The 22,982-nt window shown below is 35.2% G+C and overlaps 2 protein-coding genes across 3 annotated transcripts in view; one reads left to right on the top strand and one right to left on the bottom strand.

Annotated features, from left to right (window-relative positions):
• LOC131842977 (leishmanolysin-like peptidase) overlaps positions 1-22,982 on the bottom strand; it is a 98,639-nt gene that overhangs the window by 20,171 nt on the left and 55,486 nt on the right. The gene's annotated exons all lie outside the window — the stretch shown is intronic.
• On the top strand, positions 9,153-22,830 carry LOC131842978 (DNA-directed RNA polymerase II subunit RPB1-like). Its single transcript, XM_059191572.1, has 8 exons — positions 9,153-9,229; positions 11,171-11,369; positions 14,526-14,690; positions 15,949-16,101; positions 17,393-17,564; positions 18,624-18,854; positions 19,677-19,821; positions 22,403-22,830. Exons 2-8 carry the CDS (start codon positions 11,175-11,177, stop codon positions 22,533-22,535), a joined length of 1,194 nt encoding a protein of 397 aa, XP_059047555.1. The 5' UTR covers positions 9,153-9,229; positions 11,171-11,174; the 3' UTR covers positions 22,536-22,830.

The raw sequence follows: 22,982 nt of genomic DNA on the forward strand, positions 1-22,982 counted from the left end.
TGATATATTTTTTTTTTACTATGTATAATTGCTTTACGCTTCAACATATCTGATGGCAAGGAGTTGGACCGGCTCACTGCCAGCACCGGCCTGTGGGCCAATATTATAATAGTATTAACGGATATATTGCCAGTCTTCTAATTCCAGTATAATGTCAGCCAGTAACAGAAGCACGTGTAATCAGCAACAGTACAATGGAGACCTGTGCTCAGCTGTAAGAAATTCACATCGAAACGGACAGGAGCGAATGTCAGAAAAGACAGTTTCTATAAACATCATGGCAGATATGGAAGACGGCAGTGGAGGTCAGACTCTGGTAATCAATGCTGCATTATACTGAATTAGCTGTGCCCTCGGTTTCACTCGCGTGAAATTTATAGCCTAGTATATGTTATTCTAATGAAAAAGCTATATTATTGTAAAGTAAAAAAGTAACAAACATCCATCCATACTCACAAATTTCCGCGTTATTAATATTAGTAAGATTTAGATATATTAGAGACACGCACGACACATCCGTGCCGTTCGCGGGCTGCTCGCATAATGACTTTTTTGTCCGAGTCACTGTCCCTAGGCCGCCATCTTATGCACTACAGCTCTCGAAAAACCGGAAGTGATAACAGATATTAATAAATTTAACGCGGGCGTCGAAATATTCGGATAAGTTTTTTTTTATATTACGATGGTGGCAAGTAAGCATACGGCTCATCTAGTGGTAAACGGTTACCATAGCCTATGGACGCCTGAAACACCAGAGGTGTCAATGCTCATTATCGACCGTAAGAAACCTTAATATACCCTTCTTGAAAAACCCTATGCTGTAGTCTTTCGAGAAACCTCGGCAGGTAGTTCATTCCACAATGTAAATGTACACGGGAGGAAGCTCTTTCTTCTTTTTTTAGAAAACTCTCATTGTTGTTTAGTACCTCTTTTTGTTTGTTTCCTAATCAAATATTTTCCTTTTTCAGGGAACACAACTGAGCACAACATCAAAAGCATCATCAAGTCAAGTAGACTCTGATATCGATCCAGTTGTGTACGTAGATCTTCCAGAAATCACAGACAGTAGCTTATGCGAGCCAAGATTTATAGACCAGAGCCCACATGTTATTCAAGTGAGTTCTAAATATTTATCTTACCAAAGGTAGAATGTAAAGAATGGTCCGAATGGGTACATCAGTCGCACCTATTACAGCCGCCAAACAGCCTGCTTTGTAAACCGAGTTTCATTTGTAGGGTGCAGATTAGGCAGTGGAATTACAGGATAAGAGGCATGAAGTCCTAACCCTCTGAAATGGGAACGCATGAGTGGTATCGCATGTGTCACATGATAACGTGATGTTATTAGTGCTATTCATGTATACAAGACCACTTATTTCTGGGGGGAAAGGGGATTGTTAGTAATGTGAAATAATTACCCCATTGCTAGCAATGTACCATGTCAGGTTGACCTCCACGCGGTTCCCTCTGGAAACCATCGTGATAAATTCTTGGTGAATTTGTCACGATGGGCTAACTGACCTGACCTCATGCTCATCTTATCATCCTTCACTGGTGCCCCCCCAGCGTAAACCGTTAGCGGAAGTGGGTGCACCATTCCATTATCCTTAAAAAAATATACCACTTATTTCTAAAGTAGACAATCTACAGATGTCGCAAAATCACGAAATGATTATTAATATATCGACAGTTACCGTTTACCACTAGAAATACTATGAGAAAAACACGCAGTGTGTTAAAAAAATCACGCTCGGTCGGTATATTATATCTATCGTTTCTTTAATACCCATATGGAACAACCCACCAACCATTGGGATATATAGCTAGGAAGAGAGAGAGAGCGAGAGTTGTCTAGTACCCATAACACAAACTCTGCTTAGCTTCAGCAAAGATAGAACTGTTTGAATTCTCCAGGAATTTTATAATTACTATTTTTATTAACATCAATTCTGTTAAACATACATGAGCAGGAATATTTTTCGTTTTTCCAAAACTCTGTCATTACAGGACACGATACTTTACGACCAATTCAAGAATAGGATGATACAAACTACATCTCAGCGATTATCAGATCAGTATCTAACAAATACGAGTACAAATAGCAGTTCATCTTCTGCGATGTCTTGCCATTCTCATATATTTAAAATAGCAGAGCACAATATGAATACGCTTCCAGATAGTTCAGGTAAATCTTCTCTTCTTGTAACTCTTTGTTTCAATTTGGACAACCGTTGATTATTTGTCAGGTAGCTTGCTTTGCAAACTTTGTTATACATTGTAGGACGAAGCAATGAAATTACAGCATACGCAGACATGAGACCTTTATCCTCAGGAATTACAATAGAACTGAGTAATTCAGGAATTGTAATTCCTAAGAATTATGGAGTTACAATTCCCGTGTACTAATTTATATTCCAATCTTTGCAATGTAACACATAAACGTATCATAAATAGCCATTATAGTTTATAGGAGAGACCACGTGTAGTCCTCATTACTAAAACTACCCTATCTCCTTCTACGTAGTGCTATTTCACTTTGCTCTTCCAAGAATTGCAATTCTTGAGTGCAAAGTGGGTTAGAATTCCCGTGAACTAAGTTATACAATCCTCGCAATTTATTTTTTAACGACCTCAATATGTAAAAAAAATATCTATAGCCATAATAACAGGAGAAACCGCGTGTAGTCTGCATTACTAAAATTTCCTATTCCACGGTCTGTAGTGCTGTTTCACTTTGCTCTTCTAAGAATTACAATTCTTAAGTGCAAAAAGGGTTACAATTCCCAACTACTCAGTCACACCGCGATCTTCGCAATGTATTTTATTATGTCCCAAGTACATAAACAAATCATCAATAGTCACTATAGCTTACAGGAGGGACCGCGTGCAGTCCTAATTACTCAAAATCCCCTATCTCGCAGTGCTGTTTCACATTGCTCTTCTAAGAACTACAACTCTTGACTGCAAAAAGAGTTACAATTCCCGTGTACTCGTTATCTCAGTTATCTCCCCCAATCTTTACTAAATATCCCCAATCTCCCAATCCTCCTGTACATAGTGACTTTCACTTTGCTGTTCCAAAAAACATAATCGTCCAAAGTGCTATTTCAGTTTACTGCCATCGCATAAACATGTCTTTTCCAGGATACGATGCATCTACACAAACTTCGCAATCGCCATCGGAATTCAGATCTGTTACGCTTGATGACTTCAATCATCATGATGACTTCCATTTCTCCCCGCTACCTGAGAGACGGTACCCCGATTCTCCACCACCGTACTCCGAGATGAATGTGGCTTCACGTTTGGAAGCTTCACCAGAATCGGTAGCTGGAATACCAGAACTACAACATACCACCATAATTAACAACGGTAAGTAAAAACAAATGTTTGTTGACATCAAAACTAAGAGTGCTTTACAGTTTTCCAACATGCTCACTTAGGAACATTATATACATACAAAAAAAATATGTATATTATATACAATAATTAAAAGAAACATAACATAAAAAAAACATACCACTTAAGTAATCTACTGCAAACAAATTACGTATTAAGGCAAGTCTGTCTAGCTCTGGAATATAGAATAGAATAAAATAGAAAATCATTTATTCAAATAAACTTAATTTAAGCACTTTTGAATAGTCATAACAATTGTTTTTATACCGCTCGTTCGGAAGAGCTGTTTCATCACAAGAAGAACGAGCAAGAAACTTGTTTGTTGTTCTTTTAAATAATCCTTGTAAGTTCACATATATAGAATTGGGTCTACATTCTTGGGATAAAAGAATTTTGGGAGAAAATATTAAAATCTACTTTAATGGATTAGTCGTATCCGTCAGGGGGTAGTTGGCCTCCAGCCGCTCCATAAGTGCCATCTGCACTCACCCCCTATCGTCCGGTGAAGCTGTAAAGGCCAGCTGCGGCCAACAGCATTAGAGTAGTCCGAGAAAATACATATTAGAGTAGTACAAAAAAACTTTTATATACTTATATTCCTCTTGTTTCAGGCGTTCAGTTACAGGCCATAATTATCCCAAAACATATATTCTGCCACCACTGCAGAACCAATGTTCACAGTCTAGTTATAAAACAGAATGGTTTCTTGACGCACTGCTTGGGATGTTTATTTGGGTTATTCGGGTAAGTTTATGAGTACAAAAAAACATTATATTTTTTCAACATTATCGAATAACAAGCTCTTTTTAACAAGTTCTTTTCTTATCTAGTCCATTGGCAATGTCGATAAATATTATATATAATACACTAGCTGTCCCAGCAAACGTTGTTTTGCCTTAAAATAAAAAAAAATAGGGGTGGACTACCCCTAACATTTAGGGGGATGAAAAATAGATGTTATCCAATTCTTAGACCTACTCAATACGCTCACAAAATTTGATCAAATCAAATTGAAAAATGAGAATCGGTTAAGCCGTTTCGGAGGAGTATGGGAACGAAAACTGTGACAAGAGAATTTTATATAAATAAATAATATTATAAATGTGAAAGTTGGGATGCTTGTAACGCTTTTACGCAAAAACTACTGAAGCGATCATTATGAAGTTTTGTACACATGTTTTTGGAGGTATTGGAATGAACATAGGATACTTTTTATTTAAAAAAAAAACAAGTATTTTTTATAAATAACCAAAAACGAAACTATCAACATTTGCTCCTTCAGCACCATCTAGCAACCAGTAACGAAGTTTAGCTAGTTCGTTTAGCTTTAGCTAGTATATAATAAATTACCAGTATATTTGTTGTTTGCTAGGCCTAGTTTAGACGCTACTGCATTGGACTTGATATTAAATAGTTTTAAGAGCTATTGTATATATATATGAATTAATATAGATATAGATATATAACCTTAGTTAAGTCCCTTTTGTATTTGTTTTTTTTGCACAATACAGTTATTATTATTTGTAAACTACACAAAAAAATACTTATAAAAAAGGCAAAAAGGCATATATAAGAGCGGCACTTACTTTACAAAAGCATTCCTATGCTTACTATGTCATCCCAACACTATCATTTGAATCCATTTTTATTTGTAAAAATAATAATAATATAAATATCTGTTAAAAATGTAACGAATCGGTGTCTGTACAAGGAAGTTATATAAGAAAACCCTTAAAAGGAGACTTTATGAGACTACATACTAAATAATTTTGTCTGTGAGTTTGTACATCCTAATCTCGGAAACGGTTCAACAAATTTAGATGTAGTTTACACAAATGTATTGTGTTAATCTTCACATAAAATGTAGTGTTTGCTTTATTCGAATCTGTTTAGAAACAAAAAAATTATACGGGTACGAAGCAGCGAGATCAACTAGAAAAATTAACAAAACGCAATTACTAAACCTATCTTCATCTCTTTCAGACTATTCCCGTTGGTCATCCTTCTGTATTGGAGGAACTGGTGCAAATATAAGTATCACTACTGCCCCAACTGCCACAAGCTGATTGGATACGAAATACCGTTTCATTGTAATAAAATAACTTTAGAAGAATAAATACGGCGCGCATATCACCTCATTAATATACTTGCAAAGCAAATAAGCATACGGCCCAGCCGGTGATAAATGGTAACTGCTTAAATACGGTCTCACTAGTTGTTACACAATCTAGTTGTTTAGACACTGCCTTACTACCGATAGCAAGTTCAATATCACGCACAGTACAAACATTTGAATTCATAATTGATTGTATTGCTCTATGTTTCCTACGTATATATTTTGTATTTACAAAAAAAATGTATTTCTATCAGATTTATATCATTATATATTTATATCACTATAGTAGTTTTTGTTAGATACAAGCTTTGCTTAGCTGGGGAATAGATGGCGCGGAGTTAATTAAATAGAATGAAAAAAAAAACGATGAACTGCAAAGTATGTGTACCGTGGTAGTTTATACTACCACAGTATCTATAAATTTCTCCAAAATAAATAAATAAAAAGAGTAATCCGGGGTATGATCTGACTTGAGTGATCTGTAGAAAAGAGAATATGAGTATAACAATAACTAATTATTTAGGATTTGTATAATAATATATTTATATAGGTACCACCACCATATGAATTGTGACATTTGCAAAATTATTGAAAGTGTTAATGTATATATTAAAGTTATTCAAAAAATTAATTATGAATGGATTTGTATTATTTTCTATTATTCGGCTACCATTGACTTGTGTGTTTGCGAATTGTTCCATATGATTACACTTTTTTTTTATAAAAAAATACTTTTATTTTCCAAAGTATTATTCCAATTTTAAACATTTCCACAGAATTTGTGTAACATGAACGTAGGTGGATGGAAAGGGAGAGGACGCCCAAAAAAAGATGAATGTATGTAAATACGTTTAGAAAATGAATATGATTAATTGTCGAAGTCATTCGTCACTGAAGTCTCTATTTTCAATTAAATAATATATGTTATATGTATTTAAAAATCTATTAAAATCTCATTATCTGACTAATAAACTTTAATGATTTTCTAACCTAGGTATATGTAAATTCCCGGTGTTTCCGTTTCGAGCAGTTTACTCATAAACTCCTGGTGAACTTGCCATGATTATGACTCCAATATGTAGTATAGGGGGGGGGGGGGGGGATTGTTTGTAATGTGGACTGATGACTATTGCTAGCAATGTACCATGTCAGGTTTACCAGTACTTTGACGCCGTTCACCCTGAAAACCGTGATAAATTCTTCGTGAATTTATCACGATGGGCTAACCGACCTGACGTCATGCTCATCTTATCATCCTTCACGTGTGCCCCGCCAGCGTATACCGTTAGCGCACATGGATGCACCATTCCATTATCCATTAAAAAAAGGGGTTTCTTGGAAGTGAACCTGTCATAGTACATTGCTAGCACTGGCGTTAATATTAGTCCATATTACTAACAATTGCCTTTCCCATTCTTGGTATTTCAGGCGTCTATTAGCTACGGTAACCCTATACCATAAGACGAGCTGTATACTAGATTACCACTACTTTTGTTTTTTTTTTCGGACTACTCTAATGCTGTTGGCCGCAGCTGGCCTTTACAGCTCCACTGGACGTTAGGGGGCGAGTGCAGATGGCACTCCAAACCCGTGGAAGGACTTATGGAACGGCTGAAGGCCAACTCCTGCCTGACGGATACGGATTTAGTCTGAGGGCACCACTAGGGGTTCGAACCTCGGCTCAGGCCGTCGTAATTTCGATCCCCGTTTGAATTGGACGGGGGATCGATCGGAGGGGATTACCACTACTGTTGCATAAAATAGGCTATGGGTAAAGTCTAAAATTAATCAACTGGAGCATCTTATTTATAGTTATATTGCAGTGTTATCATACAGATATCTCATCCAAGGTTTTGAGAGGTGAATGATCAATCTAATCACTCCCCCTCCCTCCCTCACTCTGGACCGTATCAGTACGTGTCATTATTGGAGTACTCGCCGTGAAATTACGAAATGAGTTCAAAGATAAACCACTTCACCATAACATATATATCAATACACATGACTAAAAAGAAAATACAATAATATGCAGAGTCCACTACTACAATCCCCCTCCGCCCGATCCCAAGTTTAAACGGAGATCGAACTCTATGACACAAACACACGACATCGTTCTCGCCGGTGAAGTCGGCGACCTCAAACACACCAACGCAACCGACCTGGAGCCTGCGCTCGCCTGAGAACTCCAAACTGGCTGCCCCAGACCTTCCTCCGATCGATCCCCCGTCCTATTTAAACGGGGATCGAAATTACAACGATTTGAGCAGAGGTTCGAACCCCTAGCGGTGCTCTCAGGCTAAAATCGTATCCGTCAGGCGGGAGTTGGTCTTCAGCCGCTCCATAAGTCCTTCCTTTGGTTTGTAGTGCCATCTAGACTCGCCCCCTATCATCCGGTCAAGCTGTAAAGGCCAGCTGCGGCCAACAGCATTAGAGTAGTCCGGAAAAACTACTGCAGTATCTATTTATTCCATATGTATTCAACAACTGTGTCTTGGATCTTCCCCTTTTTCTTTCTTCCCAAGGAACAAGGAAGACCAAGAGACAGCTATACCAAGCAGATTAAGGAAAAAGTTGGAGTGGTGTCGTAACTAAAGAGATTGATGGAAGATCGTGGAAATTGGCAAGAGCTCCACCGACTAGAGCATGGCTCTTAAATTATGAATGAATGTGTTCAATAATAAAATTTAACATAAAAGTGGAAATCGTATTTTTGTTATGTTAACACTTAGATAATAATGATAATGGCAAACTTTCTCTTATTTTTATACCTGTGAAAATAAATTCTATATATTTATAATTATTTTCCCATTTTTGTTGTACAATGTCTGTATTTCAGACAATGACCAGCGGCTCCAAATCAGTGGCCCGCAGACTCCCAATGGCCCCCATAAACAGGGCGAAATATATATCTTCAGAAATATAAATTAATTTTAAATTCAAATTACGTGTAACATGTAATATAACTGTGATAATATTATATTATTAAGATTAAGATTATTGGCTTCATGAAAAGTTTAAAAGTTGTTATTTACCACGAGGTACTCGTGGTAAATAATCCTATCCTTATATAATAATCATATCCTTGCGGCTTTGTGTATCTGCACAAACTTCTAGCTTTAAAAAATGACAATACTTTCATACAAATTTTCCCTTTCAACTTCTTAGAACCTTTTTTCGCAAGAAAAAGTAGCTTATGTCCTTTCTCGGGGTCTATCCGGGACTATCTGTGTACCAAATTTCATTTAAATCGGTTTAATGGTTTTGGCGTCAAAGACAGACAGAGTTACTTATATTCGCATTTATAATATGAATAAGGATGTATGTATATATCTATACTTTATTTATATCTCATTATATATTATCTCTCAATGTTTCGACTAGGTTGCACTAGCTGTAGTCACGAGTTGACTGATATCATTCATTATTTACAATTAATTTATTCGTAACTCATTACATTTTTTTTTCTTAAATATTGTGGCCACAACACAAGTGTCCCCTGGCCAAAAAAAAGTTTGACAGTCACTGGTATGGACGTATGTATAGAATTCAACAATACATAAGCAATATTTGCGAGATAATCTTATCAATACAGGATTAGGTGTTGATATGACACCTAGGCACCGCCATTTTCAGCTCAGCCGATAACGGCAACATTGTTTTCGACTATTTATATTTATGTGTTTTATTTTCTTAGTGCTAAAATTACAAAATAAGGTCAGTAAAGTGTAATAATTTTAAAAATAATTAAGCGCCAAATCTTCCTATACATACAGCTTTATTTTATATCAATTTGAAAAATCTGAATTCCAAATTAGAATGTTTTTCTTATTAGTGCGTTCTGAGTTACGTCCGCCATTTTTAATTATTCGATTAGAATGAAATCAACATTGAATATTTGATAATTTTGTTTTTTTTTTGTTTATGGAATTCTTGAAGTTTTATATATTTATATATATTATTTATATGTATATTACTTATTGTTGTTATTAGTCTGGGTGTTTTCTGTGTATATTATTAATGTTTTACAAACAAAATATGTATTTATATCAGTTGTTTAGTACCCATAACACAAGCTCTGCTTAGCTTGGTATTAGATGGCGCTGTGTGTTGTCCTAGGTTATTTTTTTTCATGTCATTGGAAAAATGTCCTTATAGAAATTAATATTATAAAAATAAAATAAAACAAAACTTTGTAAATCCTAAGTTTTAAAGTACTCCTGTATTCTGTAATAAATAAGTAGTATAGTGTAGTGTATTCAGTTGAGTTTCTTGCCAGTTCTTCCCAATTGAATTTGTATACTGAACTGCACGATAAGGAAAAATTATAATATAAAAAAAAATACGTTTTCAAGCGGCTAAAATGTCCTACACAAATAAATGATTTTTGAATTAGAATTTTATTTTAAACATGCCTGCAATTTACTACCCAAAGATAGTTACTACAAATAAAATATCATATAGTATGTTAAAAATAATCATTACTAGTAATACAATTGGATGTTGATAAAGATTTTACAAGAGCACATTTCTGTTTAATGTTAGAATAGGACAAGATCTGCACGTCAAGATAAGAGGTGGAATGTGTAATGTATATGATAATGGCCTTTAGTATTTATTGATAAAACACGATGACAATCTCGAGAATAGATCACAAGATCCAGATGTCGCCAGATCATAAGTCTACTATTAGAAAACTATTTTTTATTATTATACTAGCTGACCCCGCGGACTGTTCCGTCTCAAAATTAAATATATCAAAGGTTTCTTGAAGTTACGCAATTTCTGAACGCACCCTGTTTGACATATAAGCCGATTGTATGGGCAAATATAATTGTTATTTTTACTATTTTACATGCATTTTTTTATATTTTATCACCGTCTAAACCTTTCATGGACTTGTACGAATATTTCAAGACTAAAATTAGCCAAATCGGTTCAGCTGTTCTCGAGTTTTAGCGAGACTAATGAACAGCTATTCATTTTGCTATACATATAAATAAAATTGGAGTGTCTGTTTGTAATATTGAAATAACCGTTTTTTACTACACGCATATGAATATAAATATGGTACATACACCAAAATAACATTTTTTTACAATTTTTGTCTGTCTGTTTGTTCCGGCTAATCTCCGAAATGGCTGGACCGATTTTGACGGGACTTTTTTTTGTCAGGTAGCTGATGTAATAATGAGTAACTTAGGCTACTTTTATTTTAGAAAAATAAACTTAAATTCCGCACGAAGTCGCGGTGAGAACTAGTTATACGTATAAATAATGACCGCGTCAAATTTAAAACAATAAAGTATCAAAAGAATTTACTGTTGTCAGTCTCCAATAACTATTCATCATAATTTTGACAGCCTCGTGGTCAAGTGGTTTAGCACATCTCTTTACTATCTGATGGTCGCGGGTTCGATTCCTCGCATGGTACAAACGTTTGTATTCATGAGTATGATTGTTTGTATCGGTCTGGGTGTTTTCTATGTATAATATGTATTTATTAAAAAAAAAATGTATCCATGAATTTATATTAGTTGTCAAGTACCAATAACACAAGCTCTGCTTACCTTGGGACTAGATGGCGCTGTGTGAATTGTCCTGAGATATTATTATTATATTATTAATTTTTATCTTCACTCTATCTATCCATTTCAGACTCATGTCAACCAGTAACAACAACACTTGGAGCCGCAACCAGCCCCCCCAGGGCATCTCCTGGAGTCCTCGGCCTGAGCCGTGGGAGTTCATCCCCAAATGGCCAATTCCCACCACCCCACACGGCACACCCGCGACATCTCCCACGAGAAGCGAGATCCATATAGACTTGCCTGAGAATAGTGGACTTCAGACTCAGGTTTCTTTGTTTAATATACTTAGCTGTTCCTATGGTTTCAGCTGCGTGAGATTACACCTATGTATTATTCTGATGTATAAAAAATCTAAATCCGTTCAGTAGTTTTGGCGTGAAAGAGTAACAAACATACATCCACCTGTACTCACAAAATTTCGCGTTTTTAATAACAATAATAATCTCAGGACAATTCACACAGCGCCATCTAGACCCAACTTAAGTTAGCTGAAGCTTGTGTTATGGGTACTAGATAACCGATACATATACATAGATATTTTTTTTGTAAATATACTAATTTTCCGTTACTAACCTTTTCGTTATTTCTTTGAAAAGTCTTATAGCGCTAGGAACCCACGGACCAAGGGTCTCGACACCGAATGGGACGAATTCAAATTCGGAGCCTGTATTTACATATTTTGGCTTTTTCAGCCGCTTCATATATTTATAAATAAATGTAAATATATACATATTATACATAGAAAATACCCAGACCGATACAAACAATCATACTCACGAATACAAATGTTTGTGCCGGTCGAGGAATCGAACCCGCGACCATCGGACGTAAACGTAGACCACCGAAGTCCATTAATACTCATAAACTACTGTAGCGATCTACTGTATGAAGAGTCGTGACTCATTAAGAGAGAAATTCAAAGAGGCAAATATTCTCACCGTTGCTTCTCAATTTATATATTCAAATATCCTATATGTTCATAAAAATCTTGACTTATTTCCAAAAACAGCAATATTCATAATATTAATACAAGATTTAAAGACAAACTTGCTGTCCCCAAGTATCGTTTAGAAAAAGTTAATAGGTCTTTTATGGGAATAGGTATAAAAATTTACAATAAGATACCAAAGGATATGTTGGAATTACCCTTAAATAAATTCAAAACATCTGTTAAATCATATTTACTGAGCAAAGCCTATTACTCAGTAAACGATTACTTGAATGACGAGTGTGCATGGCAATAGTTGTTCATGCACTGAATTTTCATTTAATGTTAGACATAGACACCTATATAAATATACATTGTAAATAAACTGGCTTAAAAAAAAAAAGTAATTCAATTGAGTTTCTTGCCAGTTCTTCTCAATTGGATCTATATACCGAACTGGACGGTAGGGAAAAAAATAAAATTATAATGTAAAAATTTGACGTTCATAAGCGGCTAAAATGTCCTACATGAATAAATGATTTTTGAATTTGAATTTGAAACTTTCGCATATATAATATTAATTAGTGAGACAATAACTAGTGCTCGTCCTATAGCTGAAATTCCGCCATAAGTAAATAAGAAAATCTTCTAAATATATAACTCAAAGGTAACTGACTGACATAGTGATCTATCAACGCTCAGCCCAAACCACTGGACGAATCAGACTGACGGATTTGGCATGCAGGTAGATGTTATGACGTAGGCATCCGCTAAGAAAGGATTTTGATTAATTCTACCCCCAAGGTGATAAAATAGGGGAGGAAAGTTTGTATGAAACTTTGTCAATTTAAACCGATCGGGCTGAGACTTTGCATGCATAAAGCTACAATAACGTAGGCATCCTCTAAGAATGAATTTTGATAAATTCCACCCCTAAGGGGATATAATAGGAGATGAAAGTTTGTATAAATCTTTTTAGATTTTCGACTGATTGAACTGAAATTAAAGATTGGAGATAGTATGATAGTATGATGAAGACGTTCGCTTATAGGATTTTGATAATTTCAACCCCCATGGGGATAAAATAAGGGATGATGCAGGATGTAAATGTATTAGTTAGAACCTATCACTACCTAATGGAAACAATAAATTAAGAACAAAATAATTTTTAGTTCTTTGGGCTACTTTTATTTTAGAAGAATAAAGTTAAATTCCAGGCGAACGAAGTCGCGGGAACAGCCAGTTAACCTATAAGTTCAATATTATTAAGGTTCTATTACCAACGACTATACTTCTATCCATATGTGTCACATACAAGGTAGTGAGTTTAATGTTTTTTTAATGATTAAAAGTATTTTTATGCATAATAAAAAAAAAAATATCATTTTGCACTCCACTACTAAGATTAAGGTCGCAGACGACTCTACAATGTCTACCGCAATAGACTTGTAATAACTCTAACAAACATTCACGTATAAACATAGTACCTATTAGATAAGATAAAATAGTACGCACTCATATTTCAATTTAGAAAGAAAGCAAAGAAAAAAGATAGATACATATAAGATAAAATAGTAAGCGCAATTGTATTTGTATTTCATTTAATTTAGAAAGAAAGAAAAAAATATTTATTCAGTACATTAAAATTACAATATAAACAAAAACAAGATAAAGTAAAATGTAAGTATAATATACATTTAAAATTTTTAATATTTTAGTTTTGGTGATTCAGATCTTCTGTGCTATTTATATTATTCAACCATATTTCTTTCGAAAAAGAAAACTGTCTGGCAATTTAGGAAACTCAGTTTAATAGTTCTCTCAATAATATATATAAAGTTCAGCTTTATTTAAATGACGTAAGTTTATTTATAAAATAGTATAGTTTAGGGGGGTCCGGCGGGGGGTTGGATCCACACTAAGTGTCTGGCAATGAGCAGCGCAAGTTATAAGAATGCTACGAACAATATATGAAAATATGGAGTTTCTTAAAATAACGAATTTGATATGAAATTTTTTACACCTTTGATACCTGGTACCTGCCAAAGGAACCACGATCCAGGTTTCATGTTTGGGGATCGTTCTTACCTGTGTTGGGGACACACATACAAGAACTTTCACGTTTACTAAAATGACGTATGTCTGGCCGTCGTGGGCTCTTGCTCTATTACCTATAATTTAATAGTTTTTTTTATTAATTTATTTATTCATGAACAACGTACATTGTATTTGAATGTTGATGTGATAGTTGATATGTGATAGATTGATATATCATTAATAATAAAATAATTTCAAAAACCGTCAATTGAGTACAGGCATTGCTCCAATAGTAGTGACTCCATTTTTTCTTTTTGTATAACAACTCAATTTAGACTACAATGGTGGTAGTACAGGCATACGGCCCATCTGATGGTAAACAATTACCTTGCTTAAGAACGCCTGAAACACCATCAATCACGTGGTTTTTATTTACGTTTTTTTTTATACCTTCAAGGCAAACCATGGGAGTACCAAAGACAGGGAGAGTCTAACAGAGACAATAAAGTCAGAAGAGGATGAGTATCCTGTACTGTATATAGATCTGCCTGAACGTGGTCACAGTGATGTGAGTCAGAGAATCCAGGAAGGCCCATCATCACCGCCATCACGCCCTATTCGGGTAAGTAATCCAATAAATAAATAATCTCAGGACAATTAACACAGCGCCATCTAGACCCAAATTAAGTTACCTAGAGCTTGTGTTATGGGTACTAGACAACTGATACAAATACATAGACATGTATTTTTTTCGTAAATATACATATTATATATAGAAAATACCCAGACCGATACAAACAATCATACTCATGAATACAAATGTTTGTACCGTGCGAGGAATCGAACCCGCATCCATCGGGAGTAAGGCGGTGTGCTAATCGCTAGACGACAGAGGCCGTCGGTGGTAATGTGTATTATCTTATATATAAAATTCTCGTGTCACAGTTTTCGTTCCCATACTCCTCCGAAACGGCTTGACCGATTCTCATGAAATTTTATGAGCGTATTGAGTAGATCTGAGAATCGGACAACATCTATTTTTCATCCCCCTAAATGTTAGGGGTAGTCCACCCTAATTTTTTTTAAGGCAAAACTACGTTTCCCAGGACAGCTAGTTTTAGATAATATTCATTATTTAAACACTTTTTTAATGTTTAAATAATGAATATTACTCTAATGCTGTTGGCCGCTGCTGGCCTCTACCTCACCTGACGATAGGAAGTGAGTGCAGATGGCACTCCAAACCCAAAAAGGATTTACGCAGCGGCTGAAGGCCAACTCCCGCCTGACGGATACGATTTTAGTCTGAGGGCACCGCTAGAAGTTCGAATCTCGGCTCAGGCCGTTGTAATTTCGATACCCGTTTGAATTGGACGGGGGATCGATCGGAGGGCGTTCGAACTCTCGTGGGTGTTCATAATATAGTAGTTTCCCGTACATCGACGTACTACAGGCTTAGTGATTGCGAAAATTTGGTAATGAACTGTCAGGATCTTACTTAGTTACGCTACTCAGTACTAATGCCCTGCCCTCGATAAGAATTCAGATACTAGACGTCTGTGGCTACCTCTTTCGCCGTATCGACCGTACGTACCATTCATTACCGTTAGATCCAAACGTACACAGGACAGTTCACACAGCGCCATCTAGTCCTAAGCTTACCAGATCTGACAACTGAAGAAATACTTAAATACATGTTTTTAATAGATATATAATATACATAGAAAACACCCAGACCAATACAACAATCATACTCGACAATACAAATGTTTGTACCGTACAAAGAATCGAACCCGCGACCATCCACATAAGACGATGTGCTAAACCACTAGAGCACCGAGGCCACCAAATGAGAAATATATTAATATTTATTTCTTTAGCCAACATATCTGCCTATACGGCCCGCCGGGTCGTCAAGTAAGGTGGATTTAGACGAGAATCCAGTAGTGTACATAGATTTACCAGAAACAAGCAACAGCGATGTCTGTGAACCGAGACGTACAGAAGCTGAAGAAAATCCACCCTTCATTCAGGTAAGTTTAAAAGTTTATAATAAACTAGTTACCATACATACCATAGAGCTCAGGCCCCAGCCATTTTTAAGCATTTACTCAAATCCTACTTTCTCTCTTTATAAATATGTTTCCTTCTTCTACATTGTGTTACCTGTGACATTTTAACTAGTATGATGTTGGTTTATATGTATAATATTTGATTATGTATAATTATTTCATGTATACTATATTATTATGTATGTATATATATATAAATTTGTGTATGTACCATATTTTGTTTACATAAGTGTATATAATTCTTATGTTTCCACTAATGCGCCACCACTCTATTTTTTTTTTTAAATACTCTCTTTCCAAAGGTTGTCTGTAAGAGATTGCATTAGCGATAAGATCGCCTTTTGTAATTAGTTAACTTTTTAAAAAAAAAAATTGTTTATGTCCTTTATATGTTGGTGCAATAAAGTGTTATAATAATATAATAATAATAATAATAGAGGGCAAGGGGTTTTTTAGTAATTTGGACTATTAACCCTATTTTTTTATGGATGTTAATGGTATGGTACACCCGCCTGCGCTAACGGTATACGCTGGCGGGGCACCAGTGGAAGATGATAAGATGAGCAAGAAGCAGGGTCTCATCTGGGTAAATGACAATTTACCACGGCATATTATAAATCTATGTATATACACAACAATTATATAAACATACTATATATATAAATTTCTGATTGACAACATGGCCGTCCCTAATCTAACCTGTAAATTGTCCAAAACCCTGGACAATTTACACAGCGCCATCTAGTTCCAAGGTAAACAGAGCTTGTGTTATGGGTACTAGACAACTGATATAAATACTTATACATATTATTTGTATGTACATAATATACATAAAGAAAACACCCAGTCTAATACAATCATACTCACGAATACAAATGTTTGTATGCACCATAAGAGGAATCGAACTCGCGACCATCGGGAGTTAAGCCGGGTGCGAAATAGCACCATACCTTTATCATCCATTAAAAATAGAATACAATAGAAATTTATTTATTCAAATAATTAAGCGCTTCTGAATAGTCACATTTCTCATTCTTTTAATATACCGCTCATTCGGAAAGCTGTGAATGAATGAATGAAAGCTAGAAATGAGACCATCACAAGAAGAATGAGCAAGAAACTTGCATGTTGCTGTTTTAAATAATCGTTGTAACTTTACATTTTTAGGTTGAAACATAAACCACTGAACGTACTAACTAGAAAAAATCCTTTAAACAAATAACATACTATATATTTATGTTCTATGTTACAGGACACCATACTTTACGACCAATTCAAGGACAGGCGGATACAAATACCAAATACGCCAGTGGATCAGAACACCGCCAGTGCTTACAGCAGTTTATCATCAGGAGAGACCCACTCGTCCAACAGATTGCTAACTCTACACAACTACCACTCCCTACCCTCACCTGAATACACAGGTAATACAGCTAAACTATATTTCTGACTCCCCGGTGATGGAATCGTCGAAAACAAACCTAAATTAATAACAGACTGAAAGCTATAAGCAAGTTTCATGTATATCATGGTAGAATAGCGACATGTGAGCATGACGGCCTTGGTGACCTAGGGGTTCAGCACACCGCTTTATTCCGATGGTCGCGGGTTTGATTCCTCGCGCTGTACAAACACTTGTAAACATGAGTATGATTGTTTATTTCGGCCTCGGCGTTTCCTACGTAAATTATCTATGTACTTACAAAAAATATCAAAGTATTTGTATCAGTTGCCCAGCATCCATAACACAAGCTCTGCTTGGTTTGGGACTGAGTATTATAACATGCCTAAATAAAAGAGCAACACGCAAGTTTCTTGCTCATTCTTCTTGTGATGAGTCTGTGTTCCAAATGAGTGGTAGAGTAGTTCATTTAAATAAATATTATACCTATTTCTAATATAAATCATTTAACTAAAGAATTTACTTCAGTAAAATATTACCCAATTCCATAAAATAAGTCCTATCATTCTCCAGTGGTGCCCCGCCAACATATATTGTTAGTACAGGCGGGTGTACTATTCCATTATCATCCCTAATTCTATAAAATACGTCCTATCATTCTCCAGTGGTGCCCCGCCTGCGTATACCGTTAGCACAGGCGGGTTTACTATTCCATTATCAATCCTAATTCGTTAAAATACGTCCTATCATTCTCCAGTGGCGCCCCGCCAGCGTTACCGTTGCTCAGGCGGGTGTACTATTCCATTATCATCACTATTTTTATAAAATACGTCCTATCATTCCCCACTGGTGCCCCGCCAACATATATTGTTAGTACAGGCGGGTGTACTATTCCATTATCATCACTAATTCTATAAAATACGTCCTATCATTCCCCACTGGTGCCCCGCCAGCGTATACCATTTGCGCAGACGGGTGTAGCTATTCTATTACCAGTTATTCCACAAAAAAATGCTTGCTGGTCAATTAGTATGTCATTATTTATGTTATGTTAATATGTTTGTCACACTTGTCATTCCAGGAAACACCGCCACAACACAGACCGTGCCATCACCTACTGAATTCAGATCCATCACCAGTCACCAAGTCACACCTGATGAGCACCGGTTTCCTCCACATATGCAGATCAATTACCCTGATCCTCCACCCCCATACTCGCCCACTAACAACCCAGTGATTCTACAACAACCAGTGAGTTCACCGACATCAATGGTCCTTCCAGAACATTCGAGAACAATTGTCATTACTGATGGTAAGGAAGAATTCGATATTCTATTATTGTATGCCCTCGGTGGTAAAATGGTTTAGCATAGCGCTTCTTTCGATGGTATGGTTCGATTCCTCGCACTGTACAAACGTTTGTATTCATGAATATGATTGTTTGTATCGATCTGGGTGTATCTACGTGTATTATATACGTATTTAAAAATGTATATCTCTGCATTTATATCAGTTATCTACACTCGCGAGCAAAAGTATGGAATCACTTACTTGGAATTGATTCCGCGCGATCTCAAATATTTAATAACCAGTTAAGAATAATAAAAATGGATTTGAAAGGTTAAATTGTTAACTTTAAACTGATATCAATATTTACCAAATTCATTTAAATCACACTAGTATTTAAGGAGCTAACCTGGATTGAGTGAAGAAGTAAGGAAAAAGATATGTTACAACTAGCTTTTGACCGCGGCTTCGCTCGCGTTAACTCATCCCCTTAGGGGTGGAATTTATCAAAATCCTTTCTTAGGGGATGCCTACGTCATAGTAGCTTTATGCATGCAAAGTCTCAGCCCGATCGGTTTAAAATTGACAAAGTTTCATACAAACTTTCGTTCCCTATTTTATCCCCTTGGGGGTAGAATTAATCAAAACCTACGTCATAACATCTACTTGCATGCCAAATTTCAGCCCGATCCGTCCAGTGGTTTGATATGATAGATCACTATGTCAGTCACCTTTGAGTTATATATATTTAGATTCTTTGATATGTCACGAGTGATTCCATACTTTCCATACTTATGGCGCTGTGTGAATTATCCTGAGATTATTATTATATGTCGTAATATTTCAGGATCGCAGCAGCATATAGTGCCCCAAGTTCCCGGAAGCAGGAAGTATATATTCTGCCACCATTGCAGATTCAATATAAACAGTTTGGTGATACACGAGACTGGGTTTATAACTCATATTTGGGCCATCGTGTTAATGATGTGTGGGTGAGTCAAGTAATTCTTTTAAAATTACTATTCTTGTATATCAAATCAAGTCAAAACAAAATTTATTTGCAGATTACAGTGCTTATAGGTACAAAAAAAATGAAAGAGCCTTTAATTTCCCTAAAAAAGAATATTACATGCCTTTCTCTAATTATATATGTACACTAGCTGTCCAGGCAAACGTTGTTTTGCCTTAAAATAAAAAAAAAATAGGTTTGGATTACCACTAACATTTAGGGGGATGAAAAATAGATGTTGGCCGATTCTCAGAACTATTCAATACGCTCAAAAAATTTCATGAGAATCGGTCAAGCCGTTTCGGAAGAGTATGGGAACGAAAACTGTGACACGAGAATTTTATATATAAGATTAAAGAAACGGATGAATTATATTAATTATCAAAGTGCACCGCCTTATTATCTCTGATCAACGCGACTGTTGACTGGTAGAGAATGCCTTCAGGCATTATGTCCGCCATTATATAATTGTACGTGAAAAAAAAAAACACTTTTATTTATACCAATAACTATATACCATAGAACACCAATATCCTAACGGAATATTAAATAAATCTGTAATTATAATAATAGAAATTCCAAAAATGAAAGATTATAGATATTGGTTTAATCATATTTCAAATTCAAATTCAAAATATCTTTATTCATGTAGGTCTATTACAGACTCATATGATATGTCACATCTACCATCAGTTTGGAATGATTTCGAGATGAGAAGAACTGACAAGAAACTCAGCTCGTTTTTTTTTTAATGTTGTACATATTTACAATAATACTATTTCATTTAAATTCAAATTTGGGAGACTAGAGTGACCACCAACATATGCCATATAAAAAAAAATCAATAAATCTAATCAGTATTCGCAACCTGATATTATATAATTATAATTTTCATTGGTTTACGTGTTTTACATAAATTATTTGACGACCTCGGTGGTCTAGCGGTCTAACACACCGCTTTACGTCCGATGGTCGCGGGTTCGATTCCTCGCACGGCACAAACATTTGTATTCATGAGTATGATTGTTTGTGTAGGTCTGGGAGTTTTCTATGTATATTAAGTATGTATTTACGATATAAAAATATCTATGTATTTGTATCAGTTATCTAGTACCCATAACACAAGCTTTAGCTAGCTTAACTTGGGTCTAGATGGTGCTGTGTGAATTGTCCTGAGATTATTATTATTATTATTTAGTTATACATCTATATAAATAAACATTGTAAATAAACTGGCTTTAAAAAAAAAAGTAATTCAATTCAGTTTCTTGCCAGTTCTTCTCAATTGCATCTATATACCGAACTGGACGGTAGGGAAAAAATAATATAATGTAAAAACTTGACGTTCATAAGCGGCGAAAATAAATGATTTTTGAATTTGAATTGAATTTGAATATATCAGTTGTGTAGTACCCGTAACACAACTCAGCGACTATATGGCACCTTGTAAATTGTCCAGAGATATTTATTTATTTAAACTCTTTATTGCACCAGACAAAGAAAACACACAAAATGATATAATACATAAATAAGATATTATTAAAAACTATTAAAAGTCTAAGGGGCAAGGCCATTGTTACTAATGAAGTGTCCCCATTAGTAACAATCCTAGAGTCCCCATTGCTAGCAATGTACCATGTTACATCGACCTCCACGCGTTTCCCCCTGGAAACCATCGTGGTTAATACCTGGTTATTTAATCACGATGAGCTAACTGACCTGACCTCATGTTCATCTTATCAACCTTCACTGGTGCCCCGCCAGCGTATACCGTTAGCGCAGGTACGTCATTCCATTATCATCCATGAAAAAATATTTACCCTACAACCTAAACACAGCTTACAAAGCAAGCTGTTTACTGGCTGAAACATATGAGACGCAGAGGTATCCTACCTCTGACCAACGCAGACAGCTTTTTACAGTCTACGCTCTATCTTTCTAAGTACATAAAAGATATAAACTAGCGGTTGTTAGGTATAACCTATAAATGTTACGGCAAAGTAGTTGTATCTATATGTTTAATATTTATATTTATTCATGTTATTTTATTCTATTCTTACCAATTACATATACTAGTACAGTTACATATACTACATTACATATACGAAAAAATAAAATAAAATATTCTATTTTTTCTTTCTAGTATATGTAATTGGTTTGTATTTATTTATTGTAATTTTGTTTTTATTATTACCATTAATATTTTGAATAGTGCCCCCTCTCTCCCCCCCCCCCCTTTGTATATATATTTCTTCCCCGTTTTGGTGCCACTGAAAACCAGCTGTATGTTCACATAGGACATACAATAAAGCTGAGTGGAATCAGTTCAGTGCCTTCATATATAATATGGATGTAAAAAAATATTATGTTTTTTTTTAATTATCTACACGGTAAATTAAGTTTAATTATATATACATTTTATTTAATTTTTTTTTTCGTTTATTTGTTTTTTATATTGTAACATTGTTGAAAAGCACTGAATAAAATTTTTTTTTTCTTTCTTTCTTTTCTTTCTTGTTAGCCATTAACATCTTTTGTGGTAATATAATTTGTTATTTTTTCAGAATGTTCCCATTCATTCTACTGATATACTGGGGCAACTGCTGCAAATACAAAAACCACTACTGCCCTCACTGCCACAAGAAGATAGCATACGTCAGGCCTTGTGGCTGTGACAGAATTACTGTAATCAAATGACGTCCTTGTATTAATTGCTACATTAATATAGGTTGACGTCACTACTACGTCTGATATTTTTTTACAATGGTTTTTATTTTTTTACAATCCTTACTAATGTTATAAACGCGAAAGTGACTGTCTGTCTGTCTATATCGCTTTCACGCCAAAACTACTGAACCAATTTAAATTAAATTTGGTACACAGATAGTCTAGACCCTGAGGTAGGACATAGGTTACTTGTTAATGCGAAAAAAAGGTTGTAAAGGGTTGACAGGGGAGATGGAAGTTTGTATAGAAGTATTGTCATTTTGAAGCTAGAGTCTTGGAACTTATTTTTAGGCTGTTGTTGTAAATTTAAATAAATATGACATTAACAAGTTTGTAAAAATGTTATCCTTAAGGGGTAAAATAAAATAGGAGATGAAAGTTTATATATAAATCCGCCGTTTTTGTCATCCGTCAAAC

This window comes from Achroia grisella, unplaced genomic scaffold (assembly GCF_030625045.1).
Source record: "Achroia grisella isolate CSIRO2021 unplaced genomic scaffold, CSIRO_AGI_Agris_v1 utg2716, whole genome shotgun sequence".
NCBI lineage: Eukaryota > Metazoa > Arthropoda > Insecta > Lepidoptera > Pyralidae > Achroia > Achroia grisella.

What these genes read in the sequence shown, in the direction of transcription:
- LOC131842978 (XM_059191572.1), top strand. Translation starts at nt 11,175, where the DNA reads ATGTCAACCAGTAACAACAACACTTGGAGCCGCAACCAGCCCCCCCAG. An exon ending in AAAATCCACCCTTCATTCAG is followed by an intron (nt 16,102 to 17,392) that starts GTAAGTTTAAAA and finishes TCTATGTTACAG; the next exon opens with GACACCATACTTTACGACCA. An exon ending in ATCGTGTTAATGATGTGTGG is followed by an intron (nt 19,822 to 22,402) that starts GTGAGTCAAGTA and finishes TTATTTTTTCAG; the next exon opens with AATGTTCCCATTCATTCTAC.